Source organism: Pangasianodon hypophthalmus, chromosome 5, assembly GCF_027358585.1.
Source record: "Pangasianodon hypophthalmus isolate fPanHyp1 chromosome 5, fPanHyp1.pri, whole genome shotgun sequence".
NCBI classification, from domain to species: Eukaryota; Metazoa; Chordata; class Actinopteri; order Siluriformes; family Pangasiidae; genus Pangasianodon; species Pangasianodon hypophthalmus.
The window spans coordinates 24,733,537-24,758,326 of NC_069714.1; the positions used below are offsets into that span (position 1 = coordinate 24,733,537).

Below are 24,790 nucleotides of genomic sequence, written 5' to 3' on the forward strand. Positions count from 1 at the left end.
GAATGCAAGACCAAGATCACAGAACCAACTCGTATCTCCTTTTTGTGTTGGGCTTAAGCAGGCAGAGAGGGGGCGGATAAAGATCTGTTAAAAAAAAAAAAAACAATACAAAAAAAAAACGTATATTGGTGGACAAGCTACAGTAAGAATACAACAAGCAAAAGTCCAGTGTGACCACTACTTAATAAGCAGCTCATACTTTTTTTTTTTTTTTTTTTTTACCAACCAAAGACACCACAGTCTTGCCTTCTTTTTTTCTGTTGGCTCAGGAAAATAAGGTTTGCAAATTCACAGGTCAAAGTTCACCAAGGTAAAGTCAGCTTGATGTGAAATTGCCCTCAGAAGCAAAGGAGCATGTCCTTTCCCCTTCAGTGAATTGGCTTTCCTGATGGCTGAATTTCATTTGCATTCTGTCTGACTGCTGCTTTAGTTTTTTTCCATTTCTGTTTTTAAAAACTATTAAATATTTAATGACAGATCATTTTAAAATGTATGTACATGTCTTTGATTTGTGGTATAATCATCTTTATGCTAACCATAATCCAGACTGATGAATTATGATGGTCATGAGCTAGAGTCATGAGCTAAAATTGAGATAAAATGGGCTTGAGACTGAGACAAAAGCAAAATCAAGGGTCTCGACAACCACAACCCTGCTTCAATCTCTTACAAACAACAAAAAAACATCACACTTCAGAAGAATTGTTTTTGTTGAAATCTATAACAACCATTGAATCAGTGTTTAAATGGTAGGAATGATGTCACAGGATAACAGCTCCCATGACCTGTTTGTTGTGTAATTCACTACATACTGAAATTTCACAAGTGCTGAGTGTGAAGTGAGCCTTTTAATCAAGTGTGTAGGCGCCACAATGAAAATATGGTTATGTCATCTAGCTCTTCTGGTCTGTTTTATAACAGGTGCGCACTCAGTCTGTTCAACATGCTGCCACTGTATACTAGGTATAAAAAAAAAAAAAAAAAAAAAAAACACCAGACAAAGATAAGCGGTACAGAGAACGGATGGATGGATGGAACAGTAACATCATATAATGGAGCTGAACTCGAATGTTCTAGATGGGTAGCTTTTCCACTAGCTCCACCTGTTGGATAAATCCTGTAACACTTCGCTTTAACTGTGCTACTATACCCTCAAAACTTAAAATTCAAATGTTAGATAAACCTCAATGAGTTTCAGTGATTACATTTGTATGTATATTTTATACATTTGCAGTCTGCATTGTTGGTTAAAAAAGGAAAATATTAAGAAACTGTGCTTGAATGTGATTGGATTCAGCTTCAGGGCCAAAAATATTTTACACACAATACAGGAAACAAAAAGCATTTATTTTAAAATTCATTTTCAATCTTTCGATTTTTGTGCATATCCAAAAATATAATACATAAATGTGAAATACAGGATGAAATCTGAATGGAGAGGAATGTCCACCAATACACTGACCGTCTAATAAAACCCTAAATCTGCTGCGTCTCTCCCAGGTTCTAGCTCTCCGAGCTGCATTTCTGAGAAACATCTCCGCTTTTATTCTCCGTCTTGCTTTTCTTTGCTGCCCCATTCGACTGCCGTGCTGCTCTCTTCTTTCCTCCCTGCTGATTCTGCTGCTGCAGTCGTTCCTTTTTCTTCTGTAAATACGATGCCATGTTGTCGAAGTTCACCTTATAGAGGTGATGGAACCGACTCTCCACACAGATGGAGGCTGAGAAGGAAAAGGAGAATAGAAACAAATGAAAAACTTTTTGCTTATTTGGTATATAAATATAAAATAAAAAATATCAGTTAATACAAGTGTTAGTGTTTTAATATTACTTATAATGTATTAATGGTGAAGTTCATAGTTTGTTTTTTAAAATAAGGAGTAAAACACAATGGGGCATGTTGTTGTTATAGGACAATAATCTATATAAAACAAAAATAATTCATGTCAGTTCAGGGAACCTTGATGTACCATGATGCACCTCACCTTTGAAGAGCTCCCACTGGGTATGCAGTGTTTCTGATACTCTATGCAGATCAGGGCTTTCTGACTCACTCTGCAACACACACACACACACACACACACACACAGTCAGAATGCTGTAACCAAGCCAACTTCAAAAGTTAAGTGTCAGGATTCCCACTGTTTTTAGGAAATTATTTTCCAGCATATTCTATTAACAGTTGTTCACAGAAAATCTCTGACCTTAGATAGCAAAATGTCAAACCTTTGCAAACCCGGTAAAGAAAGATTTCTAATGTATGGAACAACAGCCTACTGTTAAGAAATGTCCTATTTATCAATGACAAATTCATGAATTTTATGTGACTTATGTGACTTACATTTCCGTTAGTAACATAGGAAAAATCAACATCTAACATTATATTAATATAATAATATTAATATATTAAAAATAATAATAATAATAATATATAAAACTAGCTTACTGGTTTTTCATGTTTTGCATGTGAAAACCGTGTGTGTGTGTGTGTGTGTGTGTGTGTGTGTACAGATACGTACCTGCCAGTGCTCCTCTGTGTGTGTGTACAGAAGTACATTTGTGTCCTTGTTCTCCAGTAAGATCCAGAGCCGACCTTGAGGGTCAAAGGTCATATCCCAGGGATTTTGAGGCAGAGCGAGTGTCTCAGTCAGAGTCAAACGTCCATCTGATCCTTCCTCTACTGCAAACAGCTGAATGGAGGGAAAACTTTAATGAAAAAGAGACAAAAAAATTGTTACAGTTAACAGATGCACACCAATTCTGGTTATTCTGTCATCATGGATTGTGTTTTCATGCACACTAATAATCTGATTATGATCTGATTTCAGCAGTTAATGTTAAACAAGCAGTCGTATTACGATATAAGAAATACAGAGGCACTCAGATTAAAATATCAGGTTATTTAGAACATGTACACAGATTTTTTTTTAATTTATAATTATTTACTTAAAAAAAAAAAAAAAAAAAGAACTAACACCTCGCTATCTAAAGATTTTATTAGACTAATAGCAATGCTTCTAAAAGAAATCTGATTACTGAGTGACACAGACCTTGAGATTTCCCATTATCAGATCACTTATGATTTATTTATTTATTTATTTATTTATTTTTCAAAAATCTGATTTTCTTACACTATTACATTTTTCTGTTCAAATAAAGACAGTTGCATGCATATTTGTTTCTATGGTTAGTATACACATTTAATTTTGCCTGATACTCCTATATGTTCTGAGTAAAGCGATACACACCTCTCACACTGCACAGCTACATGGCGTCCATCTGGCGAGCTGATGATCCGACTCACAGCAAACCTCAGTGGCTAAAGATCACAAAGGGACAAAGTCATACTGAAGTACTGGTACTGACAGTATTGGTGCAGTTGATCACTGTAAGCAGTAGCAGTGTCATTAGCGATGGTTTTTACCTTTTCAGTGTCCGTATCAGAGCTCTGTGTAACGCCATGCTGCTGCAGGTCAATGCTCTGTAACCGCCGACCGGACTCATAATGCCAAAGTTTCATGGTGCCGTCCTGCCAATGCAAAAGAAAAAAAAATTTAAATAGGAAAATATACTTTTGGTAGAATCCTTGCTTAATATTTTTTCTTATTTTTTTGCTTTTCGGGGGTCACGGTGGCTTAGTGGTTAGAATTTTTGCCTCAACCCCTGGAGTTGGGGGTTTGATTCCCTCCTCAGCCCTGTGCACTGGAGCCTGCATGTTCTCCTCGTGTTTCGGGGGTTTCCTCCAGGTACTCCGGTTTCCTCCCCAGTCCAAAGACCTGCATTGTAGGCTGTTTCGCATCTCTAAATTGTCTGTAATGTGTGAATGGGTGTGTGTGCACAATTGTGCCCTGCAATGGGTTGGGACCCCATCCCCTGGCTTGTGCCCCGAGATCCCTGGGATAAGCAGCAAGCTGCCCATGACCATGTGTAAGATAAACGGTACAGAGAATGGATGGATGGATGGATTTATTTGCTTTTGTGTATTACTGTTTGACTGTGGCATTGGACTTCTGATCGGAAGTTTCTGAGTCCAAATCCCAGCGCTGCCACTGCTAGGCCCTTGAGCAAGGCCCTTAACCCTTAACTGCTCTGCTGTATAAATGAGATAAATGTAAGTCGCTCTGGATAAGGGCATCTGCCAGATGCCTTAAATGTAAATGTATTGCTGATTAACATGTCATAAAACAAATTCCAGGTGTTCTAATACATTTGACTGCAAGGATATCTGTTATATATAACTTTTAAGTTTTTATGTTCTGTTCATGTCAAATGGGGCATTTTAGATTAGTTCAGTTGCTTTATCCTGGTCAGGGTGGGAGTGGATTCAGAGCCTACACCTGGAACACAGGGTGTGAGGTGGGAATACGCCCTGGATGGGACCCCCAGTACATCAGAGGGCACCACGCACACACATTCACACACTCATTCACACCTACGGTCAATTTATATTAGCCAATCCACATACTGACATTTTATTGAAGAACCCGGAGGAAACCGACACAGACACAGGGGGAGCACATGAACCTCCACACAGACAGTAACTCAAGCTCAGGATCGAACCAGCGACCCTGGAGGTGTAAGGCGGCAACATTACCTACTTAATTTTTACATTGTTTTTGCCTTAGTTTCCAGAAGGCACTGTTTCTTAATACAAAACAAGACAGTGATTAAATTCCCAGTGACATTTCCTCAATCATTTGTTTAAACAAATATTTGATTCCTACCCCTGAGCCTGAGAGGAGCCATTCAGGATGTCCAGCTGGAACACACAGAGCACTGACAAACCTGCAAGAGAAAACAAGAAAGGTACATGACTGAAAAACAGTCAGCTTGTGCATCGGTGTATTCATTAGGGCTTTTTTTATCCAGCCCTTTAACCAATAACTATAAATTATCATACCATATATTACATGGATATTAAAAACAGGTCTTAGTAAAAAAATGACTCTTATGTGCTTACTCTGTGTGTCCCAAACAGAAGGCCTGGATGTTGTACGGGGATCTGCAAAGGCTCACTCTGATCTTCTCATCTCTGTCTGCTGTGATGATGTACTTATCATCTGGAGACAGAGTCTGGAGAAAAGAAAAGAATGTGGGACATTAAAGCAAATAACACACAAGCTATCCTCAGGATAAATCTGGATGCACTACAAGCACTGCTTTTTACACTTAAAGTGCTAGACTTGGTTCAGTAATGTATGTAACAACAATTTTTTAAATATTAATTCATTTAATTCCCTTTCTGTTTTCTGAAAGAGATTTAAATTCAAAGTTAAATTCATGGCAGTGTTGTTAAAAAGACTCTAACAATCATCTTTCAAAACAACAATGTGGATGTATGTCTATGCTGTATGTCTATCAGTATCTGTCCATCTATAAATTATAGATCTGTTATGTAAAGAATAAAAAAGGGGTATGATACTAAAGGAAAATAATCAATATATCATGGTGTGATTCAGCCTGTTACAAGGCAGCGATAACCCATCCAAAGCTGATTATTTTACTATAACAGCTTGACCCAAAGTGTTATACTCCTCTTATACCACAGCAATTCACTGACGATTACAAATTTTTATTTCTTAAAGCAAGACAAGGTTTTTGATTCATTTAAAGTTGCATATAATGTTGTAGAACATCCACAAAAGAAGTTAGTTCCTGCTCTGGCTTACATTACAGCAGCTGTAAACAGCTGTTCCCTCACCAGCTTCTCTTTTTTTCCTCTTTTGAAGTTAATAAGAATAAAATAAATAATACAAAATTAATAAAATGCAACTTGTCACGTTCTCAAGAAGTAAAACAAAAAGCCATCTGTCCTGAAGACTTTCCTGTTTCAGAAAACTTACAGTTACAGCTTTACCTCTGACTGTTACAAAACACTGACACTGGAGACTCCTTCCAAAAATCCTAAACTTTTCCTCTCATAAAACTTTTTAAAAAACATTGTCTGTTTATTATTACCCTTATCAGAGAATCCATCATACAAGTCCCTGTGATGTTCCTATAGAAATGATAATGTATTAGAACAAGTGCATTAATATTAGTATGGTATTAGCCTTGAAGCTGGAACTATTGTCAATACTGCTGAAAATTAATCAACACCTTCTGACCTGTCAGATCTGAGAATTCAGTAGTGCTGTGGTACAAATGCAATAAAAACCAAAATCTGATTTTTGTCAAAAATCTAGAATAGTTATAATATCAGTATTATGATTTAGTAACACCATACAAAAAAAGAAATATATCAAATCAAATATCTCTATATGGTTGCTAGAATGTATTTAAAAAGTATATTAACAGTTTCTCTAAGCAAAGAATTTAATTGTTATGGTGCTACTAACTCTAGCAAATCTTATCAAGAAATGAAAATCTTCATGTTAAATTAAAGCCAGGTGTATTAGATCCTGAATGAAACAAAACTTTGCAGGAAGGCAGATCTTCAGAGCATGAATGTGTCTCTGTTCTAATAAACTATAATAAAATATGCCTTAAACAAACAAACAAACAAAAAACAAACACTTACGATGCCCAGTAGCATGGAGAGATGACCCAGCTTCAGCTCACCCAGCTTCTGTGGCTCCAGAACAGAGAATGAATATGCATCTCCAGATTTATCCGCCACAAACAGCTCATCCTCGGCCTGACTGAACACCAGAGAGGTACACCTGCGCACCACCCACCTGAAGAGCAGAAATATCCGTATTCACTCTTAAACCAAATCCTCTGATCACACGCCTCGGATACAGAACGGCTGCCGATACCTTGTACTGATGCACTGCCATGACGGTTGGGTGCGAAACAGAACCAGTCTTTTGTTGTCATCCGTCAGAGCAGCGTACTTTCCCGATGCTGACAAGGCGAGAGCGAGAATCTGGTCACTTCCTTTCTCCTGAGAACCTCCACCATCACTGTAAGGGGTGAAGCACTACACATGAGAATAAACTCTATTCTGCTAAATCAGTTCAAGTTCTGTGTGCTGGTTATACAATTTTCCTATCAGGAATAATGCAAGGATGTAAAATTTAATTCTATGGAAGTAGAAAATAAAGCTTGTGATACTTACAGATATTCTCATGATACACAATATCTATCATGATACATAGTATTGCTGTTTTTTTGTTGTTGTTTTTTTGCATAACAAAACAGTAAAGCCGTGTTAAAAAACTGTTTACAGGTTTTTTTTAACATTACATTATTTAATCATGTAAACAAGGGGAAATTAAATGATTGGTACATTTTAACATCCAATCAGTTACTTCTTACAGTGATTTATAACAGAGTTCAAAAGTATTGGCACCTCAATACCAATGTCATACTGGAAACACAAGCGTGGTTGGTTACCTTTTGTCAGTTTCAGCTTCCTTTGGTTTCGGCTCTGCTTTAGTGCAGTCAAACACGAATGGTTCCCTTTATTAGAAACACAAAATCACCTTTATTTACAGGATAATCAACATAATCCAGCATGCACTATTTAATCTAAGAAAATAGGCACAACTTAATCCTTGACATCCAGTTTCTGCTTGTGGCTTTGGTCCCTGACCTGAAACATCTGATTCAACTCTGATCAATTGATTATTTAATCAAATCTCAATAAAAACATGACTCAATACTTTTTCATGTTTAAGTAGAGTAAAACGACTTGGATCTACAACCAACAAAGAATTGCTATGATTTCTGCCAATTGGTAAAATCAGTCATGACCATCACCAGTAGGAAGATGAAATCTAATTAATTTCCCTCTTGTACGAGCAGATTTTACTGTCATTTTTACGCTTCTCACTGAGACTCAAGCTACACTGAGTATCTACTCTAACACACATGAATCTAAAAGGATGCTGTGTGAAATAATATACAACATGAAACTTCAGACCTGTTCTCTTTGATATTCACAGCTATTAAATAATGCGAGCTGCTCATCACCAGCCATTCTCCCGCACAGCACACAGCAGCCATGATTGCTACTACTCACGTGGGAAAACCCGGTCGCATTATTAACACGTCATCCATATGAATGGACTAAATTGCGCTGTGATTGGTCCGTGGTCGCTATGGTCACCATACACGTCTCAAATATACTTTCGAGAGATACATTAGAGTCTGCGCAGACATTAATATTTATGTTTATAAACTCACACTGATAAATTTAAGAATATAAACACTCTGAAATGTTAGTGATATTAATATCAGAACAGAATTGAATACTACTGAATAGTCAAACGGAGAAAAGATTCAAGACACCTTGACACCTTTGCAGAGAAGTTACACTGGGATAAACCACTTTATTTTACTTTGATAGATGCTTTTTAAAAAATACAACATGTTTTGTCACTACTTTTTTGAGCGACTAAGCAAATAAACAAACAAATGAACCACCGACCAATCAGAGCGCAGCGGACTGCACAAGTGGGCGTGGTTTTGTCGAAAACGCAGTGAAGAAAACAACACTGCCTTTACAACGTCACTCAGGTTGCCAATTCTCAGCGGAAGACTCTGATTGGCGGTTGGGAGTTTATATTGAAGGCAGGGCTTCTCAAACTTTTTGTAGCCAGAAACCCATTTAACTGTACAATAAGTTTCATGAACCCCGATTAGTACTGACTTATTTTCATGAACATTATTTAACAATGTCAAATAATATTCCTGAAGTTTCTATTACTAGAACACATTAGGTCTGAACACATTATTATAACTATAATAATTCCACCACTGTAATAAAATAAAAAACTCACAAAGTTTCTGGCTATGATTTACAGACCCCTTGGGGTCCCTGGACCACACTTTGAGAAGCACTGATATCATTTGGGGCATGCTGTTATAGGAAAATAATCATTGACTGTCTAATGTAATGTGGCCTGATGGAAACTTTTACCACCCCACAGCTGATTATTCTCCTACAACAGCACATCCCAAAGTGTTTGATTCATCGTGTATCACAGCAATTTGTTAATTTATTTATTAAAAACTGTCACATAGCGCATGTGATCCTTTCAAAGTTACATTTAAGTTTGTCTGTGAGACACATTAGTTATCACTTAGACTACATTATAGCAGCTATTAGCAGTCGTTCTCTCACCCGCTTCTCTTGAAAAAGAAAAACCCCAGAATGTATAAGTCTTCTGTCCTGAAGACTTTCCCATGGAGGAAAACCTAGACCCTATCTGCACATATATGGATATATATTTTTTAAAAACATAGTTTTTTCCTCTGCATTTTGGCCTCCTATTCACATGACAGTGGTATTTTTGGTCACTGAAAACAAAGCTTTTTTCAAAATTTCAAAACGTCTGCATGTAGAGTGGGAAAACCTGTTTATGGAAATGATGACATCACAGCACTAACCTGCACATGCTCAGTGCTGTTTTGTGTGAGTTATGAATGTGCTAGGACTCAGTTTATGAGGACTGCTGATCGGGCTGGTACTCTGTAATCTGTAACGTCTTATTTGACAACATTCATTTTGTTTTATTGCATTATTACACCTTCATGTGGAGGCACCCCTGACTGGTGGTACAAACCACACTGCTGATGGAGATTTTAGATAAGCCCCATGTGTAACATTAAGCTATTGTTCCACCTCATTGCCAGTTCACACATATGAATCCTTCTGTTTGTCATTTTTCATTTTAGAGCAGTTTTCCAGGATAAAGCAGTTGATGAAGAATGAGCTTTTGACCATTTTTCCACATTTTGCTTTCTCTACCACTCAATATGTTTTTAATGCTCTTAATGTTGTTCTTGAGTCATCTGAATTTTTTACTTGCAAGTCATTCATCAAGACTACGTATAATAATACAGCTACAGATAGAATGAAATAATATTACCAACTAAGTAGCCGGCATGATCATGTAAGTGGTTTCAAAATGTCCTTATGTTTTCATTTACATTTTTAAGGCATTTAGCAGATGTCCTTATCCAGAGTGATTTACATTTATCTCATTTATACAGTGGATCAGCTGGGGGTGGGGGGCTTGGGGGCCTAGCGGTGGTAGCTTGGCGGTGCTGGGGTTTGACTCATGATCTTCTAATCAGTAGGTCAATGGCTTAACCACTGAGCTACCATTATCCCCACTGTGGGTGTGGATATATAAAAAAAATATATTCATGTGGAATCTTTTTGAAAATGGAAAAATGGAGGGGAATAAATATGTTTACCAAAATATCCTTATCTGTGTGGATGGGGACCATGCTGACTGTTACAAAGCTCTGACATTGGAGTCTCCTTCCATAAATGTTAAATAAACATCACCTTATTATACAGTTGTCTTCGTTAAAGAGCAGCACTGTTTGAAATCAGTTAGGCTTATATTATTATGGAACATCTGCCATACAAGAATATGTGAATGTGTCGTTACTACAGAAATGCTATAATATTGGAAAAAGCACATTTTAGAAAATTAATCAACATCGTCTGACAAATCAGATTTGAGAATTTAACAGTGCTGTGGTGTAAAGAAACTATATTCATCTTCTGCAAGTCAAATAATTAAGCAAAATATATATTTTAATGCAAAGTAGATGCAAAGTAGATGCTGAAAAGTGGTTATAATAAAAAATATAGTAGAATAAATGAACTGGTAAAAAGGTAATGTAATGGTTTTAAATGTAAACAAAACAAAATCTTCTTTTACAATAAATATATGATGCGTATCAAAGGACTTGTCTAATTCTTATAGTCTAACTATATTTTATTTATGACAATATTTTATGTTATTAGGCATGTATGAGACCAGACTAGGTCCTTGGTGCCAAGAAATATGTATGGTAAGAGCGTTTTAAAACAGCAGTACATTTATGTATAGTTTTTTAGATTGCACTTGTCATACCGATCTGGCAACCCTGCACCTCAGCCTCTGGGTTGTATTAATGTACTAAAATAAACACCTACATATATAAATTATTGTGCTTCTCTTTAAAATAAATAGCAGACTGGCAGTATGCATTGCAGAAGACTGATCCGAGGGGATTATTAATGAACTGCATGAGCAGTTTTGCTTGAATAATAATAATAATAAATAAAAAAGCATGGGAAAGGGGAAAGGAAGGAGAAAATGAGGGAAGATGGGTGGAGTAAAGCAGGATGGGGGCGTTTTCTCAGTGGGTGCACTCCAGGCACAGGGGCGTGTCGAGTTAACTCTTTGCTCTGAATTTTCCTGCATTTGATCTGAGCATTTTTAAAAAAGACTTCAGCTTCTGTTAGGGGGATTTCAGCTGAAGCTTTGACCTGGTTTGATTTTTTTCCCTCCTCATTTTGCAAGGTAAACACTTTCATGCTCTAGACTAAACTCCATTAGAGCAGTAGTATAAAAAGCATACACAGATGAGCTGAAGAGAGTGCAGATTGGGACCATGAGTCCACTTTTTTAACAGGGTTAAATGCTATACTGCATGCAGTTTAAAAGTTACAGAATATATTTCACTAGTGATCTGCAGAATCCTGTTCTCTGGCATGGGAAGTGCTGGAACTGACACAAATAAGACGCAAACACTACAGCTGCGGATTTAACAAGATGCAAAAGTTTCACGTTATTCAAAGTTTCTTTTGCAGAGAAGGATATTAAACTACAACAGTCATGTTTATTTTCCACAGGAAGAGAGTTTAAAGAGCAAACATGGCGGCTTCCTTGCTCAGAATTGGACGACTGGGATCTCTAAAGGTAAATAATAATAATAATAATAATAATAATAATAATAATAATAATTTTGTTTTTATTTTTGTTGCATTTAATCTGAACACATTTTGATGCATAGTGAGAAAAAAAAGCACCAATAAGTGCATGAGTTTGTACACCATAATTTGCTTTAACAAACTAAAAGAGTGACTTAAATCAAATTGATCATAATATACTCATAACATATCTTACTCTATCTTACACTTGAACTAATCTTATTGAGGGAAAAAACACTTTGAGCCCTTGATTTTTTAATATAACTGGCTTGAACTGAGATTTATAACATTAAGATCTCAAAAATTCAGATTTTTAACCACATCATGACTTATGTCTGTAAGTTATATTAAGTAAAGAGACGTTTCTGTTTCTATCAGCTATACATTGACTATAGTCTACAGTATAATGATCCATTAATAGCAGGAACATTGTGTTCATTCATAAAGCTGGGAAGTGAATAGTTTCAGCTGATGTTATGTAACTCTCTGAATAGCACTCAGGTTGCTATATTTAATGCATTTCCATGCCAGAAACCAAAGTTTGGATCCTATAGGAACATGCTGTGCTCTATAGCTGGTACATAATGTCCAAGCACAGGTCACGTGACCACGTGTTCCTCAGCTTCGTGTCAATTTCACTCATGGTGTACTGTGAAAAGTGTGTATACGGTTAAGTGCACATACTTAGGAAAGTGCAAATTAGGAAATAAATTTATTTCAGCCAAGATATGTAGTGTGGTAGGTTGCATGAACAGTATATTTCTTTGTTGTTATAGATAATAAAATTGGCCAGTAATGTATGTAAAGATATTAATAGTGATATAATCACAGTTCAAAAAAAAATTTTTTTTCTACATCTAATATAAATATTTATTGACAACACTTTAATTGCATTAATTATGTGAGTACTAATGGCAACTCATCACTACGCCAGAACTAATTTAGGGGTTTCACGGCAGAGGATGGGGGTGAATACTTATGCAATCACAACTTTTAAATTTTTTTATTTGTAAATAATTTTGCAAAGTATATTGATTTCTCCCTGACTTCCATATTATGGGCTATTTTATGTACAATCATGACAAAATCACAATTAAGTCTAATTTAGTTCCAGGTTGTAACACTACACAATGTGGGAAAGCTGAAGGGGGTGAATACTTGTGCACTTCTGTTTTGTTTTTGGTTTTTTTTGGTTTCCTAAATGGGAAAGCACTCTGTTTTAGGATTCCCCCAGAGAGACACCTGAAGAACTCTTGATTTTCTAACAGAGGAATACGTTGATCCCACGTTCTGTATTTTAGATACAATATCAATACTGAAGGAAAGTATCATCAATACCTGATACTGATCTGATCTTTAAACATTAGAGCCTTATGTCAGAAAACATCAGAGAGGAGATGGCAACATCATTTAAGATGAGCCGTGTCCTCTGTTCAAGGCAGTTGTGTTGTGTCAGTCAGCACCACACACTTTCATGGCATAAACCGTTCAGTGAATTGGAACAGAAAATCCCATTTTACACCAATATTAGCCCTGATGCAGATACACAGCACCACAGACCAGGTCTTGATGCCAAAACCTTTTTTTCCATTTGGTTCTTGTTCTGTTGGAATGTTCGTCTTGTTGCAGTATACATCCATGTTTAATTTTCAACAGAGATGCACTAATCCGATACCAGATTGAGGGACAATAAACTGGCTTGAAACACTGAACCAGTATTAGACAAGGTCTAATGTGACATCGATGTGTTATGTTGACTAACACAACACACCTGAATGCGTTGCATAACTTGTGTTTTCACCTCTCTAATGTTTCACATTATTTGGTGACAGAAGCTTGTAGCGAGTGGGTGAATGTCAATATGAGTATAGTCCAGTATCAAGGATCTGTTATCAGTATTGTTTCAAAAATGGAAACGGTGGGATTGGTCTGTCCTCAGCTTTAACTTCTTGAAATACTTGCTAATAAATTGTAAAACAGAGGTAAATTTGCCACTTTTCCCACTCAAAAACCATGGGGATGCAAACTTTTTCACTCAAGTGCAAAATAAGTGCATTTCACGTAAAAGCGGATTGTCTTCACTTTAATCTCATTCACATTTCATTTCAAATCTGACATGCTTGAATACAGATCAAAAACAACAAAATGTGCAGAGTTATGAATTGGAATACAGTACAGTGGCTAATTTCCTTTCTTTTATTAGGCCCTGCAGGCAGAGAGCTTGAGTGCATTACAAAAAGCCCCAGCAGTTGCTCTCAGTTCAAAATCTGGGGAGGGCAAGAAGTCCAAAAAGTCCAGCAAAGGTAATTACAAAGAATACAATGTTTTATTCTTTTTGTCTTGAGCTTACAACAGTTGGATCACACATAAGGCCAAAAGTTTGTGGACACCTGACCGTCAAACTCGTATGTGCTTGTTGAAAATCCCATTCCAGATATAGTCCCCTTTGCACTTATAAAAACCTCCACTCTTCTGGGAAGGCTTTCCACTAGATTTTGGAGCGTGGCTGTGGGGATTTGCTCATTCAGCCACAAGAGGATTAGTGAGACCAGACACTGATTTTGGGTGAGAAGGTGTTCAGTGCGGTTGAGGTCAGGGCTCTGTGCACGACACTTGAGTTCTTCCACTCCAACCTTGGCAGACCATGTCTTCATGGAGCTCGCTTTGTGCACAGGGACATTGTCATGCTGGAGCAGGTTTGGGCCTCTTAGTTCCAGTGAAGTGAAACTGTAATTCTACAGCATACAACGACATTCTGTACAATTGTGTGCTTCCAACTTTCTGGCAACAGTTTGGGGAAGAAGCACATATGGGTGTGATGGTCAGGTGCCCATAAACTTTTGGCCATATAGTGTACATGTTAAACAGTATATTCGAAGGGTGGTACCAGCATTTTTAATTAACCTGGCAAATAAAATAGCAATTGTGTCTTAATCTAAATGAACAGCTGATTTAGGTTCGCATCATCTAGCATAGTTCGGGAGATGGATTCGCTTCATAAATTCAAAAACCTACAACCATGTTGCTTGAGGAAACATCCCTTACAGACAAGAAATGGAAAATCCATACAAAGAAAAGAAATGAAGATCTGCTGAAGACCTGTTTTGGGTAACTAATTGATTAAAGACTTTAAGGGAAATCTAGGTTAAAGAGGTTTCACTGAAAAATTGTGTCAGATGAGTATTTTTATCTCTGATCACATAAACCATTTTACAACAATGGGAAATGCATTATAGTGGCACATTGCTTTAAAGATTGTGAGCAGAATTTTATTCATTTAATGAAATTGTTTAACATATTGCAAAAACATGGTCCAAGAGATCATTTTTAAGAAAGAAAACCAAAGCAGTATTATTCTACAATAGGAACATAATGTATAGGCCTTATTCAGGGACTCTTATGTTGTACAATGCCAAAAATAGATGTTTGTATGTGTCCTACAGTATGACGATCACTTAAAATGGCATACCATGTCCACAAACCAGTCTATTGTACATACCGTTCATAGGCAGCTCCTGTGAATAGCTCAGATAGTATTAGGTTGCGATGTGTGTTCCTAAGAGTGGAAAGCCTTGTCCATCTGACATCACCAGAATGATCTATAACCAACACCAGGACTAAGAATATTGCCAGTTTTCTCTGAACAGCTGATAAAAAAAAACATCTGAATAAAGAAAGAAATGGTAATGCAGGACAAATCTGGTTTAATCACTCAGATCAGTCACTCATTGGAAATGATCTTCAGAAAAGCCTTTAGCACCACAGTGTTGATTTTTTCAGTGATCTGTCCAGAAGGTGACACTTTGAAGCTAACCTAAGACCTAAATTAAGGCTCATGGAGGTCAAGATAAGGTCAATACCTCATTCCTGTGGTTTTCATTGCTTTTGAGATCAGTGTAAGATCTATCCTCTGTATGATTATAATAATAGATCAAATATAATATCACAAGATCTGTGTGACTCTATCGTCCTTGCTGATTAATGCTGATATCACACTTTGATATAATTATTATTCTCCCTTATGACCATTCAGTGTATGATTATTTTATCAAGATATTTTGTATTATATACATTCCACTGTTTTCAGTAATTGATATTTTGGCCATTGCCCCTGATGTAGTTTATAATGGATTTCTTGCTTTCCAGAATTTCAACTTTTCCATCAGTTAACAGTTGCATGATGTTTTTTAATGTTCCATCACATTATATATAAAAGTATATATAAATAAAAAAATTAATTGTTGGCAAATTGCTGAGGCATAAGAAGAATAAAACACTTCGGGACTTGCTGTTGTAGATAAATAATCACTTTTAGGGTGGTAATAGTAACTGCTTCACGTTGCCACGCCACTTTGTCATCGAATAGTTTTCTATAGTAGCATGTCTTGTCATGTTTTGTTTACTATTAAATTGCTTTTGCTCAACACTGATCATCAGTTCAGGTGTAGACTTTTCAGTTAAAGATGCGTGGTTATAGAGTATTCTGAAAATTTGATGTTTGATTGTTTTCTAGATTAATGCATTTTGGCATGCATTTTACTACCATTATTAGACTTGAAATAGGCAGTTCCACCAATCACATTACATGCTACCCAGCCCCTGGTCTGCACATGAGGTTACTGGTCACTGGAGTGTTTGTACCACAGGGTTGAAAATAGTTTTCACACTCAATCAAGATTACTGAACTCTTGGTCCAAACAGACTCAAATTGAAAAAAATGAACATTATTTTATCCTTATGCCTCATTGTCAGAGCTGGAGTTGGCTGGGTATGGAGAGCAAGTTACAGGTTTAGCCATAGTTTTTTAAAAAATTTTTTTATTGTTTTTTATTTTTTGTGTGAAATCAAGCCTGGTCACCATGACATAAACACTCATGGCAAACATTGACAACCCTTGCATAATGTATCTCTCTTGTATTGTTAAAAAATTGCACCAACACTTTAGCTAATCACTTTTTGTTGAAGGTATTAAATAAGTTGCTTGTCTAGTGGTTTTCAGTGGTCAAATCCAGACAGTGCAAGGCATGAAGATATTCAATAAATCTTTATATGTTTGCCCTTATTCCTTTCTGTCACAGAAAAGTCCACAGCAAAAACGTACTTTGATATAGAAAAACTTATCCAACACAAATCCTACCCAGGAGTCGCCAAGGAGGTTGTAACACCCGCTGCTGCTGCTGCTGCTGCTGCCACCGCTGCGGGAGCTGTGTCTGCAACTGCTGCAGCCATTCCTAAGCAAGCCCCTACTGCTGAAGCCATTAGTGCCCCTGCACTAAGTGAAACTTCACCTGTTGCAGAGGTCTGTCCAGCTGCAGTGGAAACCACACCTATCGTTGAAGTTGCTGCTGCTCAACCGGCTGTAGAAGCTGTAGCACCAGTTGCAGAGGTCATAGCCGAAGCTGCGCCTGTTGCTGAAGCTGCAACAGAAGTCGCTTCCCCTGTTACTGAAGCTGTGAGTGAAACTTTACCTGCAGCAGAAACTTCACCAAGTGCTGCATGCATTATTGAGGTTGCACCCACTGCTGAAGCTGCTGTCCCTGTAGCTGAAACCACATCTGTTGCAGAAACCCCGGCCACTGCTTCTGCAGCTGAAGCCATACCCATTGCAGAAGCTACCCCAGAAGAAGTTGGTCCTCTTACTGAAACTGCACCTGTCCTTGAAGCAGTCCCTGAAGAAGTTGCTGCAGAAGTCACAGCTCAGGCAGCTCCTGCAGAATTTGCTCCAGAAGTTACAGCTGAAGCAACCCCTGCTGCAGTTATCTCAGAAGCTGCAGTTGATCCAGCCCCTACAGAAGTTGCTCCAGAAGTTACAGCTGAAGCAACCCCTGCTGCAGTTATCTCAGAAGCTGCAGTTGATCCAGCCCCTACAGAAGTTGCTCCAGAAGTTACAGCTGAAGCAACCCCTGCTGCAGTTATCTCAGAAGCTGCAGTTGATCCAGCCCCTACAGAAGTTGCTCCAGAAGTTACAGCTGAAGCAACCGCTGCTGCAGTTATCTCAGAAGCTGCAGTTGATCCAGCCCCTACAGAAGTTGCTCCAGAAGTTACAGCTGAAGCAACCCCTGCTGCAGTTATCTCAGAAGCTGCAGTTGATGCAGCCCCTACAGAAGCTGCCCCAGAAGTTACAGCTGAAGTAACCACCACAGGAGTTGCCCCAGAAGCTACCCTAGAAGTTACAGCTGAAACAACCACCACTGCAGTTGCCTCAGAGGCTGCAGTTGAAGCAGCCCCCACAGACATTGTCCCAGAAGTTACAGCTGAAACAGCCCCCACAGAAATTGCTCCTGAAGTTATGGCAGAAGCGACCCCTACAGAAGTTGTCCCAGAAGTTACAACAGAAGCAGCCCCTACAGAAGTTGCCCCAGAAGTTGCAGCTGAAGCAGGCTCCACAGAAGTTGCCCCAGAGGTTACTGCTGAAACAACCCCCACAGAAATTGCAGCTTCACCTTCTCTAGAAACTGATGCTTCCCCAGTTACAGAATCTGTTGTTGAGACAGTCATAGAAGCTGCTGCTGAAGCAGTAACTGAAGTCATTGCAGAAACTGTCCCTGTCGAAGCTGTTGCTGAAGTAGTGGAAGTGATTGCTGAAACTGTAGCTGAAGTTATCAGTGAAGTTGCCCCTGCAGAAATGCAGGAAGATATTGCCACTGTGATCACAGATGCAGCAGAAGCTCCTGTCGAAGTGGAAGCGTCTGAGGGTATATACCACCATCACCACCTCTCTTAACTACTTCTCTATATACTTATTGGATTCTGTTATAAATGAATAGGCATATTTTACTTCATTTAAGGCACTGCTACACAGAACTTGAAAGTGGTTAACCTTAGATACCCAAATTTGAAAAACAAAAATGCTTGTCTTTACATAAAACTTTTAGTTGTGCATTACCAGTACTACCACAGCTCAGTAGTGTCACTGCAGCTATGTAGACTGAAACCACTCGAATTGGGATGTGTTCACAATCTGTGTTCTAACACACAGTCTATGTTCTGGACAGCAGCCTACGTCTACCCAGGGTTTAAAGATAATTTCATAATTTGTGTGCTGTATTTGAACATGAAGGGGTGTTACGGTTTGAAATTGTCATGGCATGATAACCTAGTCTACAAATATCACAGTTTCACGGTACCACAGTATTAACTGACCATTTAAAATGTAAAAGTAAAGGTAATATTTATTATGAATTCTTTGTACAAACGTCTCTTGGCACATCTTTACATATGTAACAAAATAGAAACAAAAAGATCAAATCCCTGAATTGTTGTTCTTTCTGCAGGAAAGGATTTCCAGACATATGTCTGTTAAATAATGTTGGTAGACGATGTCTCGTTGTAGTGCATGTGGCTGCTCAAGTTGCACTTGATCTTTAACAGGTCACATGACTATAACATGTATATAAGCTTTGCACAAGTTAAGTTACAAGACAAGTGTTTTTAAACTTTTTAAAACCAGTGTATTTTAGCATTCTACATTTTAAGCTTTGCCAGTACTTGATTTTGTTTTGATTTTGGTGGGAGACGAGAGAAAAGAGCACTTCCTGGAGTGCCTTTATCCCAAAGAAAAGGCAAAAAACCTCTTTCCCAACAGAATGTAATGTAGTATTTACCAAAAGATATTTCTGAGAATGACATTTCCATAAAATCTTTTACATTGGGCCCCATTCATCAGTCTTTTAGTAAATGTTTGCGTAAGCCAAATGTTTCAGATTTTGTTTACAAATGTTTCAGATTTTATTCGCACTATACGTGTGTTGATGAATGTAAGTCACCTATCTGCATGGCAGATGTCCTTTTGTACATTTGCATTTGGTGACGCCCACAAAACTCTATAAAAGGTAAAGCTTAAACAGCTGAAATGACGAGTAAACGGCAAAAATGACCTTCTCTGAGGTAGAAGTGAAAGTGGTTTTGACTCCCATCTATACTAATAAAAATAAGTATTATTTAACAGCGTAAATTTACACACACCCAGGAGCATGAGTAGGATATTAATGTTTTCCATAATTACGGGATTTTCATGAATAACAAATTTTTTTGTGTCAATGCTCCTATGAACAATTTACAAAAAAAAATCCATTCTTGTCCAGATTGATAAATGGGGCTCACTGTCAGTATTTATCATGTTGTGATTATAAGACGAAATAGACTAGAGAGTGGCTGTGAGGAAAAGCGGTGTGCTGACAAAAAAAAAAAAAAATAGATGGAAATGCATTTTAATCAGTGTATTGAAACAGTCAGTGGTGAGGTAACCATCTCATCATTCACTGTGACTAACCGTGAAACCGTGACACTGTAACAACCTTAGTTTCTTCTAGAAGACATTTTTCTAACAGTGGACGGTGCTTCTGCCCATGTCCTGGCTTGGGTGATGAATATGTCTAGTCAGTCCCAGTCACATTCACAGTCCCAGTCACATCATGCATGTGTACTTCTACTTTATTGGTGTTTGCTTGTAACTCACTATTTCTCACTACAGTGTTGCATTCATTCTTTGGTCACAATGCATGAATCCTCGCTGCATCCATCTTTGATCACTGACTTCCATCAAATCTTGCACTTATCTGCTTTACTTTTTTAGTTTTGTTTTCTCTTTAGGTTTGCTTCATGACATGTGGTACTCTTTAACCTTCCTAACTTTCCTGTCTTTTCTTTTCTTGCTATTTATGTTCTGCTTGTTTCTGTGCTTTCATTTTTGCAATCGCCAGTCCTTGCAAATGCAGTTGTAAATTACTGTTCACACTGACAAATACACACATTATTGTTTTGCATTTGTAACGTTAAGCTAAGTGGCCTTTCATTCATTAGTGCCAAAGTTTTAAGTTTTTTTTCCCTTTCTTGTCAAAGCTAATGTTAAGATTTAAATGGCAACGAATTCATGTGTTTGCAAAATATTGCATGTTGCTTATCATCTTGGATCTGATGCTACATGCAAAAATATTTAATATGGAGGTTTTTGGTTTTAGAATACACTGGTCCTCTTTCTTCTTTGCTCACTCTTTGACGTGCTGTGACTCACCGTTCTTTCTGGGGAGTTGTGCATGATATCAATAAGCAATAATTTATCCTCTTTCCATCTATATGGAGGTATATGTGGGAAAGATGAAAATGACATTAACTGGCTGCGCTTCCCCAAAGGCAGGAAAATCTCGTACATTTCAGTACTTTTGTAGATGTTTCTTTTATCCAAATTTATTTATAAGCAGAATACAATCCAACATCTATTGCATCATCCTTGCTCAAAGGCTTGACAGTCTCTGACACTCTCTGGCAGCCCTGAGATTTGAACTCTCGATCTTCCAGCCAATAGCACAGAACTTATACATATCACTGTAAAGCAGTTGGCTATGTTGTTAAAGTAAGGAAAGTGTGGGATTTAAATTGTATCTCATTCCATTCTCATTCAAGACTTGGAAAAAGTGTAGAAATTTAGAATTCTTTTTTTTTTTTTTTGTTTAAGTATGGATGTTCTGTAAGAATAATATATACCAGGGCACTAAGTTTCAATGTCCACTGACTTTCCCTTATTTTCAATAATAAAGCAGGCTCCCTATTGCATATTAAACTTTTTCCAATACAGTTAATCCTCTTTAAAATATAGCAAAAATAAAGTAGCCAAAAATCTGGAGAAAAAGCTTGAAAAATCTTGAATGTCACTCTCTAAATGTTTTTAAACTATACTGGCTTTTGGGGAATCAGGCCTTAAGTCTTCAATAAGTTTGTTTTGAAATTCAAAGGCATGAACATGCAGTATATCATGTATATGAGATATACAGTATGCATATGCAAGAACTGTCCTGTGTATGTAAGAATATGTGATAATTGTTATTTTCTCTTTGGCTGTTAGCTGTTTTGGACCCTATTCAGAAACTCTTCTTGGATTCCATTCGCAGCTATTCCTCAGTGAGCACGTAAGTGTTTTATAACCATATGAACTCAGTATCACATTATTTGTGAATTAAAATAACTGTAAATGAACTTTTCACTGCTGTTTGGCAGTGATTGTTCAGTCAGTGTGTGTGTGTATAAAACTGCTTCCTCCTGTATCATCAGGGGAACTGGTGGTCTAGTTGATGCAGGTCCCGAATACCACAAGGCCCTGGCTGAGGAAATCGCCAAACTACAAAGGTTATATGGTGGTGGAGACCTGGAATCATTCCCAGAGTTTAATTTCCCTGGTGGGTCAAAGGTTTATTATAACTACCATAACTGAGTTTTGCTGTATTGGTATTATGCAAATGGACACTCACAAAAAAAACATTGATTGTAGGATCATGTGGTTTGCGTACACACCATATGAATAAATTGTGTTATTGTGGTGTTTACTTCACCAGAATTTCTCCCCTTTCAGTATAAAGTAGGTGGACCTAATTCTGAGTGAACCTTACATAAGATTTAGCCGCAATAGCCCCAAGCTAATTGCTCATCCCATTCACTCAGCTTTTATTCAAACTATGTTCTCGCGTGAATGAGCTCATACAGTCTGATCAACCATGCGAGTAAACTAGTGAGCAAACGTTAATGATTAAGCACACGCAAACCTAGCAAGCATATTATAACTCTTATAATAGTATAACATATGAAATTATAACCAGAACATGTTTTTTATTCTCTAAATACAAAACTTGGATGGCATTTACTGTGTGTGAAATGTTTGTATATGTTATGTCTTTATTTTTATTTGTAACAGAATACAGTAGTTGCAAAGGCAGACATAAGTGACAGCTGGGATGTGGAGACATGATTTAAAACTAATAGCAATAATAGCAGCCATTTTAATGACCATGTTATGTGTTAAATCTCCACTTAAGGTGATGTGGGCTTGTGTTACTTATCACCAGTGGTGGACAAAATACAGAAATCCTGTACTTGTGTAAAAGAGGAGATACCTTTGGTAAAGTGTTACTTGAATAAAAATAGAAATCTTCTACTTACATTTTGGCTTGAGCTGAAGTACAAAAGTACCTGAATTTTTTATTGTACATATGTCGAATGTTAATTTAGTTATTTAAGTGCTGACTTATTTTATTTCTGTTATTTTGAAGATCAATTTCTAGAGATCTCTCTGACTGCAGAACAAAACAAGAGTATACCTGTCTAATGCAGGACGTGAATGAACCTGTCAATTATGAAATCGTGGATTTTAAATAAATTGTCTTCTTATTCAAGTAGGCTACCCTTGTAAACTTAGCTCTATAAAGACATTCTGAGCTAAATATTTTTGTGTATTTTAACTTGTGAAGTTAAAATAATCCTTTATTAGCTTTTTTATTATGTAATTTATAACATGTAATTTTACGTGGATCATAGTGATCAGCATTGGTGGACAGTAACGAAGTACATGCATTTCATTACTGTACTGAAGTACTTTTTTCAAGTATCTGTACTTTATTGAAGTATTTCATTTTTGCAGACTTCATACTTTTGCTCCTCTACATTTGCTCCTCATACACTTCAGTACAGTAATGAAATGCATGTACTTCATTACGGTCCACCAATGCTGATCACTATGATCCACCTAAAATTTTTAAATTACATAATACAAGAGCTAATAAAGTGCGTTACATCTTTACTAAATGATGCAATCATATTGGTTGTATTTTTTAGGAGGATCAGCTAGGCGTAAAATAAATATGAACGCAAAGCTACCAGTCAAGTGATCAAGTGTGACAATCTGTTTCTAAATTTAGTAGTAAGCCTGAGCCAAGTATCTGACACGTAAGACTTTAATGACTTTAATCATGTACGTCTTTCTCTTTATTACAGAACCAAAGCTAGATGAAGTGTCTCCCAAGTAAACAACCTTTTCACACCATTATTCCATCTCGTGCCTCAGCCTGGGACAAATACAATGACCTTGGTTGCTCTTTTTTTGCCATTTATTTTTATGAGACTGTGAAACCTTTTCATCATTCAGATGCAAAGCATCTATTTCTACATGTATTGAATTACAGGTTGGAAGGACATTATTTAGTAGCTCTGAAAAATTATATGTATCTACACGCTGTAATTTTCTGCATTTTTCTAGGTTTCTATGAGTAGAGGAAGAAATGAATAAATATATCCATGTACTGTATGTATTGTTTTTCTGTGTGTCTGACCTGGTTGTGGATCTCTAAAATTCATGGACAATAAATTTTTTCTGATGTTCTCCAAAGTTTTCTTCTTTCATTTTCATTACTAGTGTAATAATAGTTTGATTTGCTTAAGGTTCCCATAGATCCTTAGGTGCACTGAAATGGTCAGATCCTTAGATTTGCTTCATATTAAGAAGAAGAAGAAGAAGTCTTTATTTGTCATATATATATTACAGCACAGTGAAATTTTCTTTGCATATCCCAGCTTGTTAGGAAGCTCAGGGTCAGCCATGATACAGCGCCCCGAGAGCAGAGACGGTTAAGGGCCGTGCTCAGGGGCTCAGTAATCCAGAGCCTTAACTGTTGAGCCTCCACTATTAACATTTGTGAATAGATTAATTCTTTTTCAAGATATTTTTTAAATTGAAAGCAATAGACCTAGAATACAATACACTTAGTGTCCACTTTAGTATGTACACCTAGCATATATACTTCTATTATAAATTAATAATATATTCAGTGTCCATTTTGTCAGATACAGTACATCGACCATATACATGACTTTGTAGGTATATTCAGTTACTGACTGTAGCCCATCTGTTGCAACAATTTGTGCACACACTTTACCCTTTCCATCAATGAAAAGGGACCACAACTGACCAGATATTATTTGGTTGGTGGACCACAGAATTGACACTGAAATAGTGTGTGCATTGTTCTGGTATGAGTGCATTAGGTGCAGCTGAGTTTGTTACTTGCTTGCCACTTAAAGGTAAAATCCATCCTGAAACACTTGCATATTAATTCTCATAATTATTATCTTCAGTGGTGTCCAAGATTTATTTTGTAGTGAAAGTCTGAGTTGACTTTTAGTTTAAACTTCTTACATCAACATGTCGGTCTATTTTCACTTTGGTTTCCTATATTACACACAATGCCATTCGACTACCTGCTGATAGTGCAGAAGATTTATGTTGCATTCGACTTGCCTTGTAAGTGGTAATTCACAGGTCCGGATGACATTGTTTTCAACCTCGGCGAACATGCAAAGTGACAAGCA

The 24,790-nt window shown here is 37.2% G+C and overlaps 2 protein-coding genes across 3 annotated transcripts; one reads left to right on the plus strand and one right to left on the minus strand.

The window, feature by feature from the left end:
• Positions 1–829: 829 nt before the first annotated feature.
• On the minus strand, positions 830–8,011 carry wdr4 (WD repeat domain 4). The gene is made up of 11 exons (XM_026912771.3): positions 7,865–8,011; positions 7,336–7,401; positions 6,756–6,902; positions 6,518–6,674; positions 4,958–5,070; positions 4,722–4,782; positions 3,422–3,526; positions 3,246–3,316; positions 2,517–2,703; positions 1,983–2,052; positions 830–1,718 (listed from the first exon to the last, which is right to left on the minus strand). The coding sequence occupies exons 1-11, from the start codon at positions 7,945–7,947 to the stop codon at positions 1,504–1,506; spliced, it is 1,275 nt and encodes a 424-aa protein (XP_026768572.1). The 5' UTR covers positions 7,948–8,011; the 3' UTR covers positions 830–1,503.
• A 3,081-nt stretch (positions 8,012–11,092) lies between these two features.
• si:ch211-140m22.7 (uncharacterized protein LOC570370 homolog) lies at positions 11,093–23,804 on the plus strand. 2 transcript variants are annotated; one of them, XM_053234086.1, is made up of 7 exons: positions 11,093–11,249; positions 11,563–11,648; positions 13,863–13,962; positions 16,738–18,354; positions 21,501–21,564; positions 21,707–21,831; positions 23,420–23,804. In XM_053234086.1, exons 2-7 carry the CDS (start codon positions 11,604–11,606, stop codon positions 23,449–23,451), a joined length of 1,983 nt encoding a protein of 660 aa, XP_053090061.1. In that variant the 5' UTR covers positions 11,093–11,249; positions 11,563–11,603; the 3' UTR covers positions 23,452–23,804. The 2 variants fall into 2 exon arrangements, with proteins under 2 accessions (XP_053090061.1, XP_053090060.1); XM_053234085.1 differs by having other exon boundaries at positions 11,094–11,249; positions 11,582–11,648.
• Positions 23,805–24,790: the final 986 nt, after the last annotated feature.